Genomic DNA, 23,745 nt, shown 5'->3' with positions numbered 1-23,745 from the left:
AATTTAAGTATAAAATGTCCCCGGTTTTCATTTAAAAAATCTGGTCACCTTAATTAGCTGTTTTAAAACAGACTTCAGTGTGTGAGATGTCTCCTTGTGAACACTAGATGTGCGTTTTCTCATGCCGGTGGGCTTGACACCCATCACGCCCTGGATGGTCTCTGGAGATGAGGGCCATGAAACACAGAAAGAGTGGGAGAGAAAAAAAGATGCGCAAATGAAAAACCAGGAGATGGAGCTAGAATCAAAAAGAAAATGTAAACCGACACTGTGATTTATGTGTTATTTCTGCAATGTTAGCAAAAACAAAATTGCAGTTTCCTCAACCCCATTTGCCATTGAGATAGATAATCCCACCCCTACCTCATGCCATTGGTTTAGCAAATGTTGCTGAATGTGAATGTTACTTTAGCAATGATGCCACCATCAGCAGACAATTTACAGGAAAACAGCTTACAGTACATATTACTTATAGTTGTATTTGCATATAAAGTCAAAATAAAACCGGACCCCGAGTCAAACCTGACCCAGTGGCAATTTTTTAAAATCTAAATGTAAACAGCACTGATGTGTGTACAGTCTGCAGCCCACAACACCAGTGTGAGAAAGAAAGAAACCTGATTTTTTGGTACGAGCTGCAAGGCATTATGAGGGGGCGGGGCAGATACTTCTGCGGAAGGCGGTGATGTCAGCACGCAAGTTTGTGTTCATTGGGCAAGGTGTGATGCCACCCATAAGTGAATGGCAGGAAGTGGAGTGTCCTGCTCGACTGGATCTGTCAGGTGAGAAAAACAAACATGCTGCATTTCAAGATCATACAAGTAAACTAGAGTTAAACTTTCTTTCCTGTGTTGGTGTGTTTCTCATTGAAACAGTAAGCTTGGTTGGGAAAATCTTGTCTTTTCTTAATAGCCCGTAGCCTTTAGTTTATGTCACAGCTTTGTAAAATTATGATTTACGTTTTGTACATTTATGCATTTTGTAGACACTTTTAAGTGACTTAGATACACATTCAATCTATAACAACTAAGCAATAAGCACACTTGGCAACCAAACAATGGCACAGGATATTAGGCAGGTGGTTATAATGTTATGTCTCATTAGTGTGTTTTATTAAAGCAAGGGGACATTACAATTTTAGAGAGCTACTTGTTTCTCCACAAAACCTGGGGTACTCTGTGGTGTAAATGTGTTTGAATATTTTACCAGGTGGTTGGAGTGACACTCCTCCTATTGCGTTTGAACATGGTGGAGTGGTGGTTAATGTGGCCGTAAAGGTTGGATGGCAAACGGCCGATTGGTGCCAAAGTTCGACGAATTCCTGAACCTCATCTGCTGTTGGTCAGCACCAGCGGAGAACCCGACTGCAGTATTTCAAGCGCTGGGGTGGAGGACTGGAGCTGCGCAGCTGGTCTGCACTACCACATGGTTCTGGTCTCGGTCAGTAAATTATACATCTCAGATCTTTACTTAAGTTTTGTGGAAATTAGCTGGGTCTTGTCCCAATCCATTCCATCCAAAGCTGCATATTAAAGACAAAATATTTAGAGTTCAGTAATGTGTTTTGTGTGTTTGTAGGCACCAGCAGTATCCTGGCAGGCGCAGCTTTTGCTGCAGTGTACAGAAGTACAGGACGAAGCTACGACACAACGTCTCTCATTCATGATGTTCTTTACCTGGAGCAGATACTCACCACTGGTATGAGATGTTATGATGATGATGAGATGCTAAACTCGTGGTGCAGGAAGTTCACCTTGAATTTGTTTCGTGTTGTAGGTGGTGGATGGCAGGATCAGGTTGGTGGTTTGTTTGGAGGAGTGAAGGTCGCTCGATCAGCAGCTCAGTTACCTCTGAGAGTTGAAGTTGAACAGCTGTCTCTCTCTCAAGACTTCACGTCTGTCCTACAGCAACATCTCCTTCTGGTTTACACTGGAAAGACGCGTTTAGCACGAAACCTGCTGCAGGTACGAGCGTCCGATCGTTCATGTACACTTTCATCATGCTGCTGTTTATTCATTAAGGGTAATTGTGTTTGTGCAGGATGTGGTGCGCAGCTGGTACGCACGATTACCCTCCATCGTCCAGAACACAGAGCAGCTGGTGATCAATGCAGAAGAGTGTGCTGAAGCATGCAGACAGGGTCAGTTTAAAAAAACTTTATTTTAAACTCATTCAATGGTAAATCTTTTTCACTGTACTTCTAATGTGTTTCTCTCAGGGTCTCTCTCCAGACTGGGTTTATGTATGGACAGATACTGGCAGCAGAAGAAGCTGATGGCTCCAGGCTGTGAGCCGGCAGCTGTGAGGATGATGATGAATAAACTTCAACCTCTGATCTTAGGACAGAGTCTTGCAGGAGCAGGAGGAGGAGGATTTCTCTTCTTACTCACACGTGACCCTCAACAGAAGGAAAAAGTGAGAGACGTTCTCAGTAAAATACAGGTGAGAAAATGGTTTATGAATTAATAGTTTGTGTAGATACGAGTGCAGCAGTCTCCACAAATGTTAGTTCATGCAAAACTAGAGAATTGATAAGAAAATGATTGTAGACTTTGGTCTCGTTCACACTGCAGCTAAATTTGGGTATCGATTTTAATTTTTAGTGTTTAATCCTGTTCTGTACACACACGTTTCACTAATTTATGGGAGTGACAACCACATTCTAGTACTGAAAAAGCACAACACAACACACACAATATTGCAGCAATAATATTATTTCACACCACTAAAACTAATTTATAATAATAAAACAATGACCTTTAATTTGCTAAATACAGTGAGGAAAATAAGTATTTGAACACCCTGCAGTTTTCCCACTTAGAAATCATGGAGGGGTCTGAAATTGTCATCGTAGGTGCAGGTCCACTGTGAGAGACATAATCTAAAAAAAATCCAGAAATCATAATATATGATTTATTTGTATATATAACTGTATATATAACTATGTATGTATAACTATTTATTTGTATGATACAGCTGCAAATAAGTATTTGAACACCTGAGAAAGTAAATGTTAATATTTGGTACAGTAGCCAAATATTAACATTTACTTTCTCAGGTGTTCAAATACTTATTTGCAGCTGTATCATACAAATAAATAGTTAAAAAAATCATGATTTTTTGAATTTTTTTAGATTATGTCTCTCACAGTGGACATGCACCTACGATGACAATTTCAGACCCCACTTACATGATTTGTATGTGAAGGAGCCTTCGCATTGATATAACGCAGCAGCCGAAAATAGTGCCCTTATTAACTTTCCATGGCAGCAGGCACGTGCACACATAGACATAAAAGGGGGCTTGAGCACCTGCCCTTTTTATTCCTGAGGGGAAAGTGCCCTTTTTTTCTGGGGTGCTTTTAAAAAAAATTATAATAATATGATCTTTATTCATATAACAACTGATGTCTGTCTGTTTCTTGTGTTTTTTACTTGTTGCTTATTTAATTGAACATGAATTTATTCAGGAATCATTTAAATGAGATTTAAACTCTTTTATAAAGAAAAATAGCGCTATTTGTGGCACACAAACGGTTAACAGATGAGTCCCGCCTACAAAATTCACATCGCTAATATGATTGGCTTTATCTTTCCTTAGTCCCGCCTCTCTAACTTACTTCGCTTTATGATTGGTTTGTCTACACGCGTGCTGCATCATTCGCGCTTCATGCACCAAAGCTCAGCCTGCCCTGAACGAGGCGCGATCATGTGCTTGATTATGCAGGCAGCTACCGGTTAGTGTGTGAGGAAGAAAGCATTCTTATATTAACAGTTTTATGCACAAAATATGGGACACGTTGTTACACATAACGATTCAGGGACATTGTTTTCCATGGCAATCACATATTAATCTGAAGAGTTGCAAACTTGTAAACTTGTAGTTTAAACAGACTGCTCATAAAATAAGAAAGCACAAACAATAAAATAATTGCTAACTGCAGTAGTAAGCTTTTTTTGTTTGCGTTTTTTTGTAATGGCTGTTAAATAAGTATAATGTGTTATACTGGAGTGCTGGAGTAGATTGGGAAGAAATCTGATGGTTCAGTATTTTACTTGCCCAGTCTGAATTTTCACAAAAAAGTAAAATATAAAATACAAATAAAATAGGCCTAATCTATATTTGTTGTTTCTGACATGTGTAACCCTAATAAATATGAAACCTAAGATTAAAGGTGCCATAGGATGTGTTGTCATAATATGTTAAATTGTTCTTTGACAATTACATAGAAGGTATGTTGCTTTATTAAGTGCAAAAATTATCCAGAAAGTTTTTACATGTCCATTTACAACCCTAGAATTTGACATTTTAAATAAATGGTCTATTTTTGCCCTATTTGAAAGGGATATGAATATAGGGCTCATGCCAGAAGCTCAAATTAGTAAACAGACCTTATATTTTGAGCCCTTATCAGACAAAAATACATTTTGAGTAACAACTAATCAGCTAAATGCTAGCATATGATATAGCATTTATTGGCATGTAGCGCTAACTCAGCAGTCACAACTTTGTTTTTAGCATTTTAACAAATTTTTAATTAATGTGTAATTTAATGTTTTCAAAACATGCACATTGTGTAATGGCTTCCTTTCCTGCTCTATAAACCTAGACTACTAAGGAGACCATGGTGTCTGTGTGAACTGATTATTTTGAAGACATCTTTTGAAAATTAAACAATTGCGTGAGTTTGAGGAAGATAAAATTAATTAACTTTTTAAATATTTTTTTAAAAAAAGAAAGTCAGAATTGCGTTAATATATATACTTTTTGTTTTAAAAAAAAGAAAAAAATATACATAATTATGAGAAGTGCCCTTTATTTCGCTTGAGCCCCTGCCCCTCAAAATGTCTGTGCACGTCCCTGCATGGCAGGACTATTTTCTGGCACTGTGTAATATCATTGCGCCTCCTGCAGCCATGTTACAGCAGCAAAGTCCTTAATTATAATGCCAGAATGAGAGTATAGTTCCTAGCCATATCTGCCTAGAAAATCACAACTTTTAATTTTCCGTCGGTCTTAGTACACAATGTAACTACAGAAGAGTCAAGTTTTAAATAGGAAAAATATCAAAACTCTTAGATTATTTTTAGCATGATGCTAATGGTCTAAACAGATTCATAGATTGTTCTGAGCTATGCTAAAAATGGTAGCGTCAGACCCGGAGATCAGCTGAATGGATTCCAAAACTGTAAAAATCGAATGTTTAACTCTAGAGGAGCTGGAAAATGTGTATATTTAAAAAAAAGTGGAGTGTACGTCCCTTTAACCTTCATTGTAAAAATGTCAACTGTAATAAATTTAATGCACAGTTTTGTTGTGTTTACAGGGCATTGGTTCATTCAGTGTTCATTCAGTGGAGTTAGATATGGATGGGATCTCCTTCATTCAGAAGAGCTCTGAACATCCTGACTGACATTTACAACTCCAAATCTGATTCACGCACGCGCGCGCACACACACACACACACACACGCGCACACTTATCTGTGCCTATGTAAATATTAAATGTTCTTATTTCATAAGGATTGTTTATATAAATTTTAACATTTATTAACAAAAATATAAATAAACAAGATTTTAACATTGCACAATACTATTTTAAAAATGTTAAGAAATGTGAAAGAAAAGGCCATAAGATGTTTTTGCATGTTGTTTTCACATAGTGTTTTTGTTTTAGTTAACTCGCTCACACAAATAGATGTGTTCGACTTCATCAAGAACCGACAGGCAACATCATAGTACAACCGCGAGAGCGAGTTAAAAGCAGACCTTTATGCATGATTTCTTAAAGGTGCTCTAAGCAAATCTATGTGACGTTACTTTTTGTTGATGTTTTAACTGTTTTCAAACAAACGGAGCGTAGCTAACTCCTCCCCCTCCCTTCCGTGCTTTCATGAATGCGCCTAACCCCCACCCCCAAATCCTTCTTGTCGTTTATTGGCTAGAACACTTTGTTATCGTTTCTGATGGTAGGTTTGGCCACTTTGTTGTTATTGCAGTTTGTGGAGCCTGGGCTGTCTACAGAGATCGCGTTTTTTTACAGTTTGATTGGCGGACAGGCAGCAAGCAGATAGTGAGGAGATGTTTGCTGTATGAAACAAAAAATGTTTTATGGTCTAAAACGCGTGAATTCGCTTAGAGCACCTTTAAATCGCTCTTGTGGTTTTTGCAGCGACACTTGAAGCCAAACACATCCAAATATAAAAACAAGTTGGAAGCCTGGCTTTTATCCAATGGTTTAGAGGAAAGCAGAAAACACTGTTATTAAGCGGCTGTGCCTGTGACGGCCGTCAATTAAACTGAAGCCGGTCTCTGTCCTTACCCCTGATAAACACGCACTGACACCTTTTTTTAAGTAGGCCTATGCACTCAGCTACCTTGAAAAATTGTACGACTTTTTAGACAACTATATCACAAAAATGCTGCAGTATATCTGTAGCCTATCTTTTTAAGTCTGCTGGTATGTCCTGGAATATCAGGTAAACTGGGCATCAGGTAAAATGGGCCACTTAAGGTTTGAGTGTCTTATTTCTTACAAAGTTACCAACCAATGACTGGAAAGAATTTTGTACTTGACTTATAGCAAATTATTTTATTGGTCTGAGGCTGAGGTGAGGTTGCTGGGGGGGGGGCTGATATATCCAATCTCTTACTTCTCAATAATAAGGTTGGTAAATCAATGAAAAAAAAATGCACATTAAGAAGAAAATAGTCTTAATCCATGTCTTTATGGCCTCTGTGGGATGCTGATTTAGCTCAATTATTGAAATTTTTATTTATAAAAAAAAGCGTTTTTAGTAACTGCCCCAATTTACCTGAATGTGTTAAGGTAAAATTGGCCATTAATTTAATTTAAATTGGGCCACCCAGTTGAGTTTATTTGTGTTATTACATTTCTTTATATTATTAATTTATTAATATTGTTGCATTTATGACAAACACTTTCCACATTTTATCTTCTAAATGTGTTTGTATGTGATGCGTGTTTATAGCTGTGGACATAATGAACGACAATCAAATTGATGTTTTAATGTCATTTAAATGCAATGTTACACTGTTACATTATAAAATGTAATATAATTAATATATTTTATCAGAAATTATTATTTTACTTTGCAGTCGGACTGACCCATTTTCACCAAATCTTTCTATTTCAAAAATTAGGAGCAGCTAATGTTTTAAAACATGTAATGCCTATACAATTATATTTGATTAGATCAGTTCAACCCAAAAATCTTAAAATCAGTCCTTATTAATCATAAAAACACAGTTTGCTTGTGTCCCAGGCGATTAACCAAAAAGTGGCCCAATTTATATGATATCACCCTGTGTACAGTAGTGGTTCTCAAAGTGGATGCCCAAGATCTATCACAATTTAAAAAATACATTAATTTAATATAAATATGTGTAACTAAACCTTAGAAAAATATGGCTACTAACCACTGATCTATATAAATGACTGGATTGCGCATAGAACGCTTGACGTAACTGCGTGAGGTGAAGCCAGCGCAGAGTTCGAGCGGCCATCTTGGTATACCCAACCGGCAGAGGGCGTAATTGACTTTCATTCAAAATCATGATCAAAATGTACCCCCTTTTCAGCGTATCACACAAGGTTAATTTTTAAGATATGTGTACGTAAATTACTTGTTAATTCTGGTGTTATTTGCAATGCATGCAAATACAGTACAAAGCAGGATTATTTATTTAGATTTCAGAATGAGCACGTTTATTCTCATTAATACTAAATATGTTGCGGTCTGTCTGCTGATCTGATACTGTAATAAAGAAATAACTGATTAAAACGCAAAATGTACAACTTTCAGTAAATAACTGTTTACATGCTTAGGACGTTGTGTTGTAATAATGTACAGGGTAACTTCACATATAAAAACGAAGACGAGTAAAGTGATTTATCATTAAAATCTGATAACGTCCATTGATTTAATAGAACGTTTGGGTATACCAACATGGCGGCGCGGTGGCTTCACAAGTGTGACGTCATGCGCAATCCAGTCATTTATATAGATCAGTGCTACTAACCAACAGCACTATGTCATGGTTTGGGTTACGGCGAAAACGTTTGAGAACCACTGCTGCATATGAGCTAAAGGCATTAATTCAGAATACAAATTCCGTTATATTATAAAAAATTATATCACAGTTTTAAGTTATCTTATGTTATCCAGACACACACTCTGTGTACCTGTACAAAGCGACTCCACCCATACGCGTCTTTGTGTTATGTAAACTGACAAACTGAAAGTAAAAACGCAGTGTAAGTGAAACTAGATTTAATCTGAAACTTCTACAGGGAAAGATGTCTAGTAAAATAACCGGAGGTAAGAAATCCTTCTAGTTTTATTTATGAAACATTAACTTATGAAAAGTAATTCACGACATCAGAAAGTTAGGCGGGTGTTGGTGACACTCTCAGACACTATTGCTTGTTTTTCTCCTATGACGCAAACGCAAATAACGACTAGTTGACTGATAAACGTATAACATTATATTAAAGGTACTTTAACGAAAATGAAGAATAAAATGGTAGGGAGTAGGCTATATGTGCTTAATGCATTAAGAGAGTGACATTAAAACATCAAATTCACTTCAGTATAGGCAACACCTTTAATTTAGCATAGCTGTACAGGTAATCGAGTCCAGAACACAAGCGCTAAATAATAACACAATAACATTTACACAGAACACGCGTTCGGTGTTTAGGGAAATAAAGTGTCTTGCCAAAAGTTAATTTGGCTCAGCCTCAGTTTGACATGTTTTGATCATGTTGTATTTTGTAATATTACGTAATATTACATATTTGTCACGTGTTTTTCAAACAACTGCTTCCTGTGTGTTAAACGCGTTAATTCCGTAAAGTGACGTACTCCTCTTTACGCAAAACGCATATTTTAGCTTATATGCTCGTGCTGTAAATTAAAAAAAAAACAATGAAAATGGTAATCACCACAAAAGCTAATAAATGTCGGATTAGCATTACAATATAATAATAAATTATAATACTTATTATAATATATATAATATAATACTGTGTATTCTTTAATATTGCATATCAAAATTTATTTAATACCTAATTACATTAAAATTGTGTACTTTTACTTGGGTAGTACTTAAATATTAAATGTAATACAAACACGTGTATTTATGAAATGTAATAGAATAAAATTATGATAATATGCTTTGGCATAAAATACAACAACGGATAAAATACAAATACTTGAAAAATATTTTTAAGTATAAAGTAAAACCTCTGCTTGATAGTGAGTGACCCTAGCAATCAACCCACCTAAAGGGATAGTTCACCCAAAAATTCTGTCATCATTTACTCACTCATGTTGTTACAAACCTTTATACATTTCTGATGAACATGAAAGAAGATATTTTCAGGATTGTTTGTAACTAAGCAGATCAGAGGCCCCATTGACTTCAATAGTAGAAATAAAGGATATTAATGAAGTCAATGGGGCCTCTAATCGGTTTGTTAACAAATGATCCTCAAAATGTTTTCCTTCGTGTTTGTTAGAACAAAGAAATATATACAGGTTATACATATGCCCATATATCCATTCTAACACATGCCACTTTGCGTTTCATTGCACACAATGTTTACCAGTGTTAGGGGGGTAATGCATTACAAGTAAGGTGCATAACGTAATAATATTACTTTTCTAAAGGAACGAGTAAAGTAACGTATTACTTTATAAATGTACACATTAATATTTGAGTTACTTTTTTCAAAATCATTCGACTTGTTCAGTTTTCAGTTTTTTCAGTTAATTTTATAAAAAAAAAATATATGTACTGAATTAAACTGAACATGGTTGCATAGAATTACGCACTCAGAATGCGGGAACAGTTTGAGTCAGAAACGGAGATGGCAGGCCAGAGCTTGACTATTTTTGTGATGGAAATATGCAATTTCTGAATGCAGAACTTCATAAAAAACAACTGCAAGGCCTGAAAGAGATCAAGCCTCAGCCAAGAAAGAAAAAGTAATGCAAAAGTAACGTAAGTATTACTTTCCATGAAAAGTAACTAAGTAATGCAATTAGTTACTTTTTGGGAAGTAACTTAATATTGTAATGCATTACTTTTAAAAGTAACTTTCCCCAACACTGATGTTTACATCTATGAATGTTGTACGTTGGGAACTGTATAGTGTGTGTATACTGTATATTATCTTGTGAATATTGTCATGTCAAAATTCTATATTGTAGAGTAGAGCTGCACTGATAAATGCTGAAATACACCAATAATACGTGGCCAATGGCTATTCTGAATAGGGGATTATCACGCTGATACATAGCAGCTTTCAGCGATGTTTGTGCATGTCCACTTCTGTGGGATCATAATGCCAGGTCTTCTGGTCCAGATTGAACAGAAAAGTAGTTGAGAAATACGTAAAGGAACGATGGTGTTGTAGAAATGTAGTAAAGTAAAAGTACAGACAATTTGTTGCAAAATGTAAAAAAGTAAAAGTCAAAAGGATGCACTATAGATTCTACTTAAAGTACAAATACGTGGAAAATTTACTTAAATACAGTAACAAAGTATTTGTACTTCGTGAACTTACATTCCATCACTGCCTAACATGGATGTAAGATACCTAACCTAACTGTGCCGGAAGTGGACATGCACAAAGTTGACAAGTCCCGCCCACAAAACCTGGAAGCGTGATGATCCCCTATTGTACAGCCAATGTTACTCACAGCTATTTCATGTACTACGGCTTTTGATCAGTAAGTCTGAAATCAATGTTAGTTTGACTCATTTATAACATGTATTCAAAAAAGCAAAAAGCAAAGCTGGATGTGTATGGTTCTTCGTCTGGAGTGCATATTGAGTTTCTGCTCAAGAGCGCCCTCTGGCTTTTGGATGTAGCGGCATTTCACCGTATTTCATTCTGAAAGCATAGCAAGCATCATCGGCCGATATATATCAGTGCACCCCTATTTTACAGTCATGTACAGTGCCTCTAGTGTATACAACTTATGTATAGATTTGTACATTGCTCCAGAATTTCATTGCACATGTATTAATAGGTGTATACAGAGCAGGGGCGTAGCCAGAATTTTATTTTGGGGGGTCCCATCTTAAAATGAGGGGGCAACTATATATATATATATAGCTTAACACCTATAAATAAAACGGGTGTATGAGCTTGTTTACTGCGCTCCAAACACAATAGGTCATCTGTGCTTTACTGTAAATAAATCATATAGACTATATTAACCAATCAGCAATAAGAAGTTTAATAGTTACATGTTTATCCTTTTCAACTGTATCACAGATTCTGTAATGTGTTCATCTTCGTACAAAATAATTTAAAATAAGTGTTTCGTGTATTGGTAACAGGTGACACCCAGAAGCTCTCAGATCTGAGGATTGTGTTAATAGGGAACAGAAGATCTGGTAAGAGTTCATCAGGAAACATCATCCTGAACAGAGAGGAGTTTGACTTGAAGACATCTGCTCAGTGTGTGAAGAGACAGAGAGAAGTAGCAGACAGACACATCACTGTGATTGAAGCTCCTGGATGGTGGAGAAATAAACCTGTTGATCTGAGCTCTGAGTTACTGAAAGAAGAGATTTTACTCAGTGTGTCTCTGTGTCCTCCAGGACCTCACATTGTTCTTCTGGTTATACGTGTGGATTACAGATGCAAAGATGTTGAGAGAAAAGTATTTGAGGGTTATGTTGATCTTCTGGGTGAGAGAGTCTGGAGTCACACTATAGTGCTCTTCACTCATGGAGACTTTCTAGGAGACACAACTATAGAGAAACACATTGAGAGTGAAGGTGAGGATCTCCAGTGGCTGGTGGAGAAATGTGGGAACAGATATCATCTTCTCAACAATAACAACAAAAGTGATGAGACTCAGATCAAAGATCTGCTGGAGAAGATAGAGGAGACAGTCACTGAAAACCACGGATGCCATTTTGAATTGGACAGAAAGATTTTACAGAAGATGGAAGACAGAAGGAGAGCAGAGGAAGAGAGAGCAGAAGAACGAATGAAGAGGATGAAGAAACAGAGAGAGATGATCAAATCACAGATGAGTGAGTAAACATCACAGTCATGATATAAACACTGAGTATATTCAGTAGTAAATTCATGAAAATATACACATGATAAAAACTGCTGCAAACATGATTAACAATAATTAAATAAGTCACAACAGAAACAAAAACTCTTTTCATCAGCTGCTGTTTGTAGAGGTGTTTGTAATAAATAGACTGAGAACATTTTGCACTACCAGCTGCAGAAAAATAAAACATCTTTCTTTAACAATCTCATGATTTTCAGGGTTTAAATGTAAAATCTCTTATACAGGTGATAGACAATATAATACATTTATTATTATTTAAAGTCATTTAATCAGAATTGACCCATTATCTATCTATGTCCTATATGATGGTGGTCCAACTCAAGAATCCCTAAAATCGTCTGAAATACAATCTACTGAAAAAATGTTGTAATGTTATGTTGAAATGTTTAACAACAGTGAGATGAGCTAATTGTCACGATACAAATAAGGGAGAACCCAAACACAGATGATGTATAAAATAAAACTGAGGATTTATTTAAATAAACACAAAAACCCACGTGGGGGTAAAACAGATAAATAAACAGTAGTGATGGAACACAGAACTGGGGAACAAACTCGGGATACAAAAATAACAAAACAGACTTAGAGAGATGATTCAGGTGCTCCGGAAGACGGGACAACACACACTGAATTCAGACGAACGAATGAGCACACGACAGAGAACGAGAGGGCATAATAAAGACACCACATCAATGGGGAACCGGTGAACATAATTAATTACGTCAGACACGAGTACATAAGGGAGTAGGGTAAAAGTGACAAGACACTGGGAACACGTTACACAAATACATGATGTGAAACACGTGTCCCCACACAAAACACAATGCTGCCATGACCTTGCCCTCTGAAATCAGACCTGAATCATACACTAAGGTCTGGCAAGACCATGACAGCGACAAGACAGTGGAAACACGTGGAAGTCACATATACAATATACCTCCACGTGTCCCCACACAGAACATAGTACTGTCATGGACTTGCCAAATGTACTCAGACCTTAACTTAGTACAAAAGGTCTGACAAGCCCATGACACTAATACAGTAACACGTGTGAAGGGATGGCGTCTGCGCCTCTAGTCCAATACAGTGGTAACTCCGGTGCGTAACTCCAAAAAATAGATAAATGCAGAGAAGAAAAGTCCGCACACAGTAATCCTAATAATGTAAAACATTTATTCAGTGCCGAAGTCAGTACAAAGTACCACCAACCCCCGTGTACCCCCTGACTTCGCCAAATCCACTTCATATGTGCCACAGTCCAGATTCGATCGCCCAGGTCCTGCAAATAATTCAAGCTGCTTCTCTGCATCCACCAGCCTCCAGGTCTGCAATAATTTTAATGATTTTCGCTGTACCAGGCAAAGATGCCGCTATTTGCATGTGTGCAAGTTTTGCGGCAGTGCGCATGCCCGCCCAGTTTGCCCAGTTTTTAAATCCTTTAAAAAAAAAACAATAAAAATCTTAAAAATATCTATCTTCTCCCATCAATGTCTCTGTTCTTGCAGACGATCTACAACAGGGGTCTCAAACTCAAATTGGCTTGGTGCCATTTCTGAGATTGACATTTAACTCTTTCACCGCCAGCGTTTTAAAAAAAAGTTGCCAGCGCCAGCGTTTTTCATGATTTTCACCAAAGTTTAATGCCTTCCAAAAAATGTTCTTCTTTAAATATATAAACATACAATATACCAAATGAAAGAACAGACCCTCTGCTTTCAAACAAAAAAAACCGTTTCATCCTACCTTTAGTGGTTCTTTTGCAATCAGCTTTTGAATATGGGTAGGTTTTTGCAAAAACACCATATTTTGAGCAAAAAGCAGAGATAAATCCATTTTTGTGACGGACTTTTCATAGAGATCCCATTCAGAGCGATCTTTAAAACAGACACGGACATGCAGCCGCTTGCCATAGGGCAATACTTCCGGTTTTAAAAAGTTGCGGAAGGGCGCCACCTAGTGGATAATAGCGGTATTGCGGAAAGACTGAAAATCTTGTCATTGGCGGGGAAGCGTTTTCTCTTAATTGACGAGATATCTCGTCAATGGCGGGGAAAGAGTTAATCGGAGGGCCGCAGATCTATCTTAAGGTTAAAAAAGCATTAATAAAAGCAGTGGTTTTTATCTTTTAAATATACTTTATTTTACATTTCTTAACCTTTAATAACTCTTTAATAACTAAGGCCTATTAAAACCTTGCACTAAACTAACAAATAACATTTCTGTATACATTTATAAACTATTATAAAAAATTACCATCAGTAAGTGTTTGTGTTTTGATTTATTTTGGATTGTTTACAGTCATAGTATTGACTTTATTATGTTCCATCTTTGTTATTCCACAGTTTTAATGAATTTGTCAGGACTCTGCCTTGAAGTCTTGTGTTATATTTGTATTTTGTCATGGTGGCAGAGTTCTGGCAGTCCCAGGCTTTATGTGGAGGCTCATGCCTTGTTTACGGTGGCATGTGCCTCTGGTGTCTTGTCATGTCCCCGCCCCCCTCGTCCCCCTGCTTATTGTTAATTATTACTTATTCCCATCACCTGTTCCCTCCTCGTTATCTTGTTTAGTTTTTCGTATATAATGTTCTCTTGTCCTTGTTTCTGTGCAGGTTCATTTTGTATGGTCTGTGTGATCCAGTATTGTGTATTCCAGTAAAGAAGTCTAGTCTAGTTAATCTGTCTAGTTGTGAGTCTAGTTTAGTCTTGTCAAGTTCATGTTTAATGTGTTTACCCCCTCGTGGGCTTTTGTTTTGTCTTGTTTATTATTAAAATCCTTTGTTAACCCCTTCATCGTCCGCTATTGGGTTCATCTGTGCTATCCTTAACAGCTATTATATGTGGAAAAATATGAATAAGTGAAAGTGATCCTAAAACTTCTGAATGGGTAGTCAATGTTACATAAGCTAGTTAAACAGAAAAAAAATATAATACTGCTAGGTGTAATTGCATAGCAAGCTACATAAAAATATATTATACTTCATTAATATATAGCAGTATACATACTTTTATCTTCTGTATGTTTCTCCTCATCTTTCCTCTTTTAACCTGGGAACTTTGATGGCAATTTTTCTTATCTGTAGTTTATGTGTTGCATTACATCTACGGCTCTGCCTCATATTATGCGGTGTCTCCATTAGAAGTTGTGACCTGTTGATGTGAGTCCCACCGCAGCTCTTCTCTGAGTAACAGCTGATATTCACCCGGAAGTAACAAATCTTCTCTGGACAAACACTACAAAGTCCCGACCAGATTAACTGATCGCATGGTGACAATTATATGATTGACGCGAGGTTCAGATGAGGAGCGCGCACGGCTCATGGCTGCGTAACAACGGGTGACGCGACACTAGCCACGGAACGCAACTTCCGCTTCCGAGCATTTTACAAAGTAAATAACACCTTGACTCGTTTTAACGCGCGTTGTTAGACGCGACATGTGAACGAACTCTTAAACGTTTAAATTAAAAATGAAATTAATATGAAACAAAGTGAATAAAAATCTTTCTGCGGGCCAGAATATGTTATATTGTTGAAAGGTGCGGGCCGCAGAGAGGGGGAGGGCGGGCCGCAAATGGCCCGCGGGCCAGGAGTTTGAGACCACTGATCTACAATGTCACCCCAATAAACAATTCACCAATTTCCTTCCCTCAGGTTTACAGCAATGTTTCGACCCCGGTCTTGAAACCATGCACGACACAACCTTCATCTGTAATAATTTGCAATCTGCCCGGTCAGATACTGACTCTGTAGACTCCCTCCTACAAAAAAAAGTAGAATCTAAATTTATGATCGGCCCTTTCGATTCCCCCCATTCCTCACCTATCACAATAACCCCATTGGCACATCAACGAGGAAATTCTCCAGATAATCACATTATTAACGACCTTTCAGCCCCCCGCGAATGCTTCGTTCCTAGTGTGAATAGCTTAATTCCCCTATCTGAATTCTCACTTCATTATCATGACGTAGATCAAGACATCAGTCTAATTAAATTTGCTGGTCCTGGCGCTTGGTTAGCAAAAATCGACAACACGTCATCCGTCAAGGTCATGCCAATAAACACTGATTTTTGGCATCTTTTGGCGTGCTCTGGCGAGATAAATATTACTTTGCATTCGTTTGACTTTCGGTTGCAAAAGTAGCCCCAAAATATTTGGCACCCTATCGGAAGCATTGTGCTGGATTCTAGTGAACAATTACGACATCCCTTATCTCATTTACCTACTAGACGACTTCCTCATAGTCTCCCCGAAATCCGCTCCCCCAGCCACTCATCTATCAATCACTCTCCATCTCTTCTCAAAGTTAGGGGTTTCCGTCGCCCCCGAAAAACCGAGAGACCTGCTACCTCACTGGATTTTCTCGGAATTACCCTCGACCCTGTCAGAGATGTCAGGCCTCGCTGCCTAAAGACAAAATCAACAGAATAATTAATGCAAATCAAAATCTCACCTCCGTGCAGCACATTTCCAAACATGACCTTCTTTGCTTACTAGGGTATCTCAGCTTAGCTATGAGAATCGTGCCTCAAGGCCGCCCCTTTTTCTCTCATCTTCTCTCTCTAGCATCCTTCTTCCCAGGCTTAAACGACCTAGTCATTTTAAACTCAGCATGTAAAGCCGCCTTAAACCTTTGGCTCGTATTCCTTAAACAATGGAACAGGCTTACCTTTTTACCTACGATAATATTGCGCTATCATCTCATTCTCTCAAAGCAAACTGTATGTGAAATGCCACATTCTACATTAGGGCTGGGCGGTATGACGGTATATTCCGTTACCGGGGAATAAAATGTAAGACGTAACAGATTTTTCTATTCCGTCTATTCCGCGGAATGCAAATAAGTGGGCGTGGCTAACTCTGCCCTCCAGCATATGGAACAGAAACATGTAAAATAGTTCACTTATAAAAAATGAACGAGTTATTTGTGTGCGGGTCACGCAGCAAAACTCTTGCTTGCTTGCTCTCGCTCTCTCTCTCTCTCTCTCTCTCTCTCTCTCTCTCTCTCTCTCTCTCACGCGCACGCGCGCTCTCTCTCTCCTCATGCAGCAGCCGGCCGGTCTCTCGCGTGCAGAGGTCTCTCTAGGCAAGCGCAAGGAGCTGCGACGCCAAATAAAGAGTTCTTCTTGCACATAATGCTAATAGTTGTAAAGTTTTCTGAACTTTAAGCAAGCTGAGACAAAACTCGCGTTTATATCAGTGACACGTGCGATGATGGAGCGATGTAGTTTGACGCGCCATTTGCTTGTACAAACATATTTGATCGGAAAGACGAGAAAGAGATGCAAGTGTTGAGGTCTAATAGAAAGTAAAGGGCGTCAATATCTTAAAACAAACTTTATGATCATCACATCATAGCACCTGTCACATTTATAATATCTAGAGCTTCTTCTCTCATATACAAGTATTTATCCTGTCTGTAGGTTTTTGCATATATTTATACCTGTTCATTTTACATATTGCATATGTTTAATGTAATGTATGCATAAATACAAAATACAATGAAGCCATACTATAGCTTCAATAGTCTATAAAGTTAATTACTCAATTAAAAACAAGATTCAATGCTCATATTTTAAAACTGTGGTGAGCATTTAGTTAAAAGCTATAGTGAGTAGTGTATTTCTGTATAAACTGAAAAACATGTATACCGTGAAATATTCCGTTCCGTGAAATAAAATGACTCATTCCGTGGAATAGATTTTTGGTCATTCCGCCCACCCCTATTCTACATGCACAAAGAATCTGAACATATGGTCTAACCTCTAGCAGCGAACAAGCCTGGTTTGATTGTGATCGTGGGCCCGCATGATTATTAAAGATTAATAAACGGCCGGTGCGTGAGTCCAAAGCGACATGAGTAGCCGAACGAACGGATGCAATAACAAGTAGGGCTAAACCAGAATAACCAAACAACCACCCTAAATTCTGCAACTGTTAAAAGTAATTATCAATCTGATTTATATTAACTTTATCTTTGGAGTCAGATAATACACCGAAAAAAATGAATCATTCAATTTACTCAATTTTTTTAAGGCAAGTGGTAAGCTACATCTAAACAAAAAAGATGAGTAAAGTAAAATATAATAAAAAACACTTGTTTAAATGTAGCTTAAATAAATTGATTGCAACCCATTACCTTAAAAAAATTTAGTAAATTGAATGAATCATTTTTATCAGTGTAATACCAAATTGCGTAATGACAAAACGTCATCTGCAAGCGCCGGAAAAGACAGAACGCGCTAAAATCCTTCACCATTCCGTTGGTTACCGCCATTGGGCCTACGGATGGATGGGGAATATATGTTTGTTCCCCTTACTGAATTAAACCCGATCATTGCAGCCATCCTGTGGAGTAGAGAAATGACCTCTAAAAGCATAACATTTCATTGTGATAATTCCTCCAGTTTTTAACAAAGGCAGGTCTAACTCCCCGAAACTGATACCTTTTCTCAGACGCTTAATTTGGTCTTCCATCTGCAACCAGTTTATTATTAAAGCAGAACACGTGCCAGGTTTCAAAAATCAAAACGCTGACTCACTTTCCCGTTTTGCCTTTCAGAAATTCAAGACATTGGATCCTCATGCAGATTATTGATTACATTACTGCCTCAGCAGTGATTTTAATACGCTCACACAATCGAAGTAGTGTTTTCTCCCTTGCTTCCTCCTCATATTATATACATATACGTTCTTTTTGGGGGGTTCTGAACTTGGGGCTCGAGTCTAGCCTTGGGTTCGAGCTCCCTCTGAGGACAGCAAGCCAAATTTTATTTTACCACCATTCAATAGACTGAATGCGCAGGCGAACCAGTGAATGGCATTTAATAATGGGATGTGTATTAATCTCATAGAAATTTACTAAAACAAATGTGCTATAAAGAGGATAAATCAGTTATTGACCAATTGGCATCAAGAACCATACCTATCCATGAATATGCCTTAATAGTTTCATAATCCTTTTGTCTGTTCTATCAAATGAATATTTAGAGGTACAGTAGATCTGTCTGCAGAGAGTTTAAATACAAATTGACATTAAATATAAAATACAACTGCTGGATTTATTTTGTGGTGATTGAAGACATTTTTGACAATCATTCGAATGGCTCCTTGATGCAACTTATAAGATGGAAATCCTCTGTTTTTATTGTATTTCTATTCAGTACAGTATAATTTTGAAAAAGTGTGTTTGTGTATTTGTTACAGGTAAAATTCAGAAGCTCTCAGATCTGAGGATTGTGTTAATGGGATATAAAAGATCTGGTAAGAGTTCATCAGGAAACATCATCCTGAACAGAGAGGAGTTTGACTTGAAGACATCTGCTCAGTGTGTAAAGAAACAGAGAGAAGTAGCAGACAGACACATCACTGTGATTGAAGCTCCTGGATGGTGGAGAAATAAACCTGTAGAGCTGAGCACTGAGTTACTGAAAGAAGAGATTTTACTCAGTGTGTCTCTGTGTCCTCCAGGACCTCACATTGTTCTTCTGGTTATACGTGTGGACCACAGATTTAAAGAGCAATATAGAACAGTATTACAGGGTTATGTTGATCTTCTGGGTGAGAGAGTCTGGAGTCACACTATAGTGCTCTTCACTCATGGAGACTTTCTAGGAGACACAACTATAGAGCAACACATTGAGAGTGAAGGTGAGGATCTCCAGTGGCTGGTGGAGAAATGTGGGAACAGATATCATCTTCTCAACAATAACAACAGAAGTGATGAGACTCAGATCAAAGATCTGCTGGAGAAGATAGAGGAGACAGTCACAGAAAACAACGGCTGCTGTTTTGAAATGGACAGAAAGATTTTAGAGGAGATAGAAGACAGAAGGAGAGCAGAGGAAGAGAGAGCAGAAAAACGAATGAAGAGGATGAAGAAACAGAGAGAGATGATCAGATCACAGATGAGTGAGTAAACATTACAGTGATGATATAAACACTGAGTATCTGCAGTAATGAATTCATGAAAATATAAAAATTCTCATGATATATAACTGCTGCAAACACGATTAACAATAAAGTTCAAGTTCACTTTATTTATTGCACATTTAAAACAGCCATAGGACTGACCAATGTGCTTTATAATAAAAGAGTGTAAGTGAAAATACACTGAGAAAAATAATTCTAAAACAAGAAATAACAAGAGCAAATACAAATATAGCTGCAAGCAGCGATACCGGGGTCAAGCCGAACATGGCAAAAAATGATTCATACGTGATGACTGTCATGATTTAAGATCTAAGTTTGCATTAGTTTTAGGAAAAAATAGCAATTTTTTGTATCTTGTGACCACTAGGAGGCACTGTGCCGAAACAAGAGATGGTGCCTCAGGCCATGACTGTGATGACACATACCAAATTTAGTGTAAATACAATAAAGCGATACGGAGATATAGCCTTAAATGACTTGACCACTAGGGGGCACTGACCAAAACAATAGATGGTGACTCAGGTCATGATTGTGATGACACATACCAAATTTAGTGTAAATACGATAAAGCGATACGGAGATATAGCCTTAAATGACTTGACCACTAGGGGGCACTGACCAAATCAATAAATTGTGACTCAGGTCTTGATTGTGATGACACCCACCAAATTTGGTGTAAATGCGATAAAGAGATGCAGAGATATAGCTTCAAATCTCTTGACCACTAGGGGGCGCCAAAAAGTTTACAAGCCCTCTCAGAACATGTTGCTGATGAACCATACCAAGTTTCATAACAATACGCAGTTGCGTTTTTGAAATACTTGAACTTAAAGAAAAAATTCAAAATGGCCGACACACAAAATGGCCGACTGAAAACCATTTGGTATCGTTTGACTCGGCATGCCTCACGTAATCTAACAAGACTAATCTCATAATTTTACATTCAAGTTTGAAGTAGTTATAAGCAAAAATAGACATTTTTTATATCTCATGACCAGTAGGGGGCAGTGTGACGAAACGGTGCATGCACCCTAAGGTCATCACTGTTATGACATACACCAAGTCTCATATCAATACGCAAATTTTTGCGAAGATACAGGCTCAAACACATTTTGGCGTGCTCGCCCTCGCATTCTTTGATGCGTTATACGACAACGGATAGGTCTACCGAAAAGCTTTTGATAACTTTTTGTCTGGAGTGTCTCTAGATGATGCATACCAAAAATCAAGACAATCACACCAGCGCTCTAGGAGGAGTTCGAAAAAGTAGGTGTTCCATATAATTCAAAATGGCCGACAGGAAGTAGGTTTGACTCAGACATATTTGGTACAGTCGGACTCGGCACGTGCCAAGGAATCAAAGGATTGAAGTCTCATTTCAGTGTGGCAAATGAATCAAATGCTATAAAGACTTTAAACAATTACTTTACATACCCTGACCACTAGGTGGCGCTGTTCTAAAGATTTATAGGTGCGCTCAGAACATGTCACCGATGAACCATGTCAAATTTCGCAGCGATACGCCATTTTGTTTGTGAAATACTGAACTTAATGAGAAAATTCAAAATGGCCGACACCCAAAATGGCCGACCGAAAACCGTTTGGTATCGTTTGACTCGAGGAATCTAACAAGACTACCTTCATGATTTTAGAATCAAGTTTGAAGTAGTTATAAGCAAAAATAGGCATTTTTCGAATCTCGTGACCACTAGGTGGCGCTGTGACGAAACGTTGCAGGCACCCTCAGGTCATGACTGTAATGACATATACCAAGTTTCGTGTCGATACCAGGGGCGGCGTTTGCATATGGCAGGGTATGGCAGTTGCCATACCCTAGCATTCAGACAAAACACCAGAAATCAACAGGCAATAATGATGCTCATTAAAGATAATTTTAAATCATTTCAGTAGAACATATCTGAACATTGGTACATCACTAATATGGATAATTTACACGTGTGCTCGACCTCATGCTATAATACAGGAACCGACATGCGGATGACATCAACGTGCCGCGAGAGCGGTCTGAAAGCAAATTCTTCCAATGATTTCTCGCCTCACCCTCGCGGTACTTTGATGTTATCAACCTGTCGTTCTTGCAGCGCAGCTTGAAGTCCTTGCAGGAGGGGTCATGATTACCGCTGTTGTTATAATCTTTATTTTCGCAAGTAAACTCCTTTTTTTGTTTTAACATTCAAACAAACTCACGGTTCTCCCCCACACTCGCGCAATGCATATTGCATACATTATTCCAAAAGTAATATGATTTGTTCTCTGTGGATAAATAAACATGTTCTCTTACACTGGGAAAATTAGCGTAGTCGAAGTGAATTGTATTAATTATTTGCAAAGTTTTTGAATATGGCGACTTGTGGAAAACTGCACGAAGACAAAAGGTAAGACTTGTTTTTGCATTTAGCCCTGTTTTACTAAGAGTTTTATTTAGTGTTTTAGTCTTAGTTGGTTAGCTGGCTGGGTTAACTACGTGTGCTCTATCACATCATTTATTGTGTTTTTATAAGTGTTTATTGGCGGCTGTCATGACAAGATTTGTGAAGGGATGTTACAGTATGTTTTAATATTATTTTGTTTTAGTTTATCATCTGTTGCTGGAGTTGCACTTAGTTAAGAATGACAACATTTGAAAAGCATTTTAAACAACCATGATTTCTATTTTTGTTTTTCATTTGTATTGCTTCCGTATTGTTGTCAGTAAGTGTACATCCGTGGAATCATAGTATGATTTTGTACAGGTTGGTGGAGTATGTACAAATATGGTGGTTTCATAGATTCGTTATTTAAATGGGCTTCTTGTACAAAGAATTTTTAGGTTTTCGTGAAACACCGCCACTGGTCGATACACAAAAGTTTTGCGAAGATACGGCCTCACGTCCATTTTGGCGTGCTCGCAGCCATATATGTTGTCACGGTATACGAGAACGCATTGGTCCATCAAAAAGCTTTTGATAACTTTTTGTCTGGGGTGTCTCTAGATGCTACATACCAAAGGACATGCAAATCGGAAAAACGCTCTAGGAGGAGTTCGAAAAAGTAGGTTTTACGGAAAATTCAAAATGGCGGAAATATGTGCATGCTTAATAATAATAATAAGAAAACTAACAATAACAATAGGTGTCTACGCCACTTCGTGGCTTGACCCCTAATTAAACAATATAATAATTCACAGAGAAAAAATAGTACTAAAACAAGAAAATAATAAAACAAATGTAGGATTAAACTAAATTAAAATGAAAAGGATAATTATTGAAAACAAAAATAAACAGATACGTTTTTAAAAGTGTCTTAAAATAGACAGAGGGGTGCTAATCTTAACTCTATGGGTATATCATTCCATAACTGTGGCTCTCTTACAGAAGGCTCAGTCCCCTTTACACTTAAGTCTTGAAAATGGGACAATGAGGAGGGTCTGTTTGCCTAATCTTAGGCTTCTGCAAGGAGAGTATGAATGCAATAATTCGGATAAATGATTAGGGGCCTGATTGTGCAGGGGTGATGTATTTGTAAAAACAAATAAAGTATTTTAAAACGAATTCTGTAGTTGATATGCAACTTATGATATTATATTTATTTAAGAAATCTTGCAGCAGCATTCTGAACTAATTGTAAATTGTTTTGGCGACACCACAGTATAGAGAGTTGCAATAATCTAGACGAGAGGTGATTA

The 23,745-nt window shown here is 37.6% G+C and overlaps 2 protein-coding genes across 2 annotated transcripts in view; both read left to right on the top strand.

Moving 5' to 3' along the window:
- Positions 1-1,373: 1,373 nt before the first annotated feature.
- On the top strand, positions 1,374-7,801 carry LOC135780825 (L-fucose kinase-like; the record flags this gene model as incomplete). Its single annotated transcript, XM_073813408.1, has 6 exons — positions 1,374-1,440; positions 1,579-1,698; positions 1,777-1,964; positions 2,041-2,140; positions 2,219-2,442; positions 5,327-7,801. Coding segments are annotated over 6 exons (786 nt in total), but the record flags the coding sequence as incomplete, so codon positions are not given.
- Positions 7,802-8,214: 413 nt separating this feature from the next.
- The window catches only part of LOC135780826 (uncharacterized), a 114,147-nt gene continuing 98,616 nt past the window's right edge, over positions 8,215-23,745 (top strand). Inside the window, exons 1-3 of the mRNA XM_073813267.1 lie at positions 8,215-8,341; positions 11,376-12,080; positions 19,335-20,039. Of these exons, the coding sequence (XP_073669368.1) occupies positions 8,320-8,341; positions 11,376-12,080; positions 19,335-20,039 (1,432 nt within the window). The 5' untranslated portion in view covers positions 8,215-8,319. The remainder of the gene's footprint in view (positions 8,342-11,375; positions 12,081-19,334; positions 20,040-23,745) is intronic.

This window comes from Paramisgurnus dabryanus, chromosome 23 (genome assembly GCF_030506205.2).
Source record: "Paramisgurnus dabryanus chromosome 23, PD_genome_1.1, whole genome shotgun sequence".
NCBI classification, from domain to species: Eukaryota; Metazoa; Chordata; class Actinopteri; order Cypriniformes; family Cobitidae; genus Paramisgurnus; species Paramisgurnus dabryanus.
This window is presented reverse-complemented; position numbering and strand designations above follow the sequence as displayed.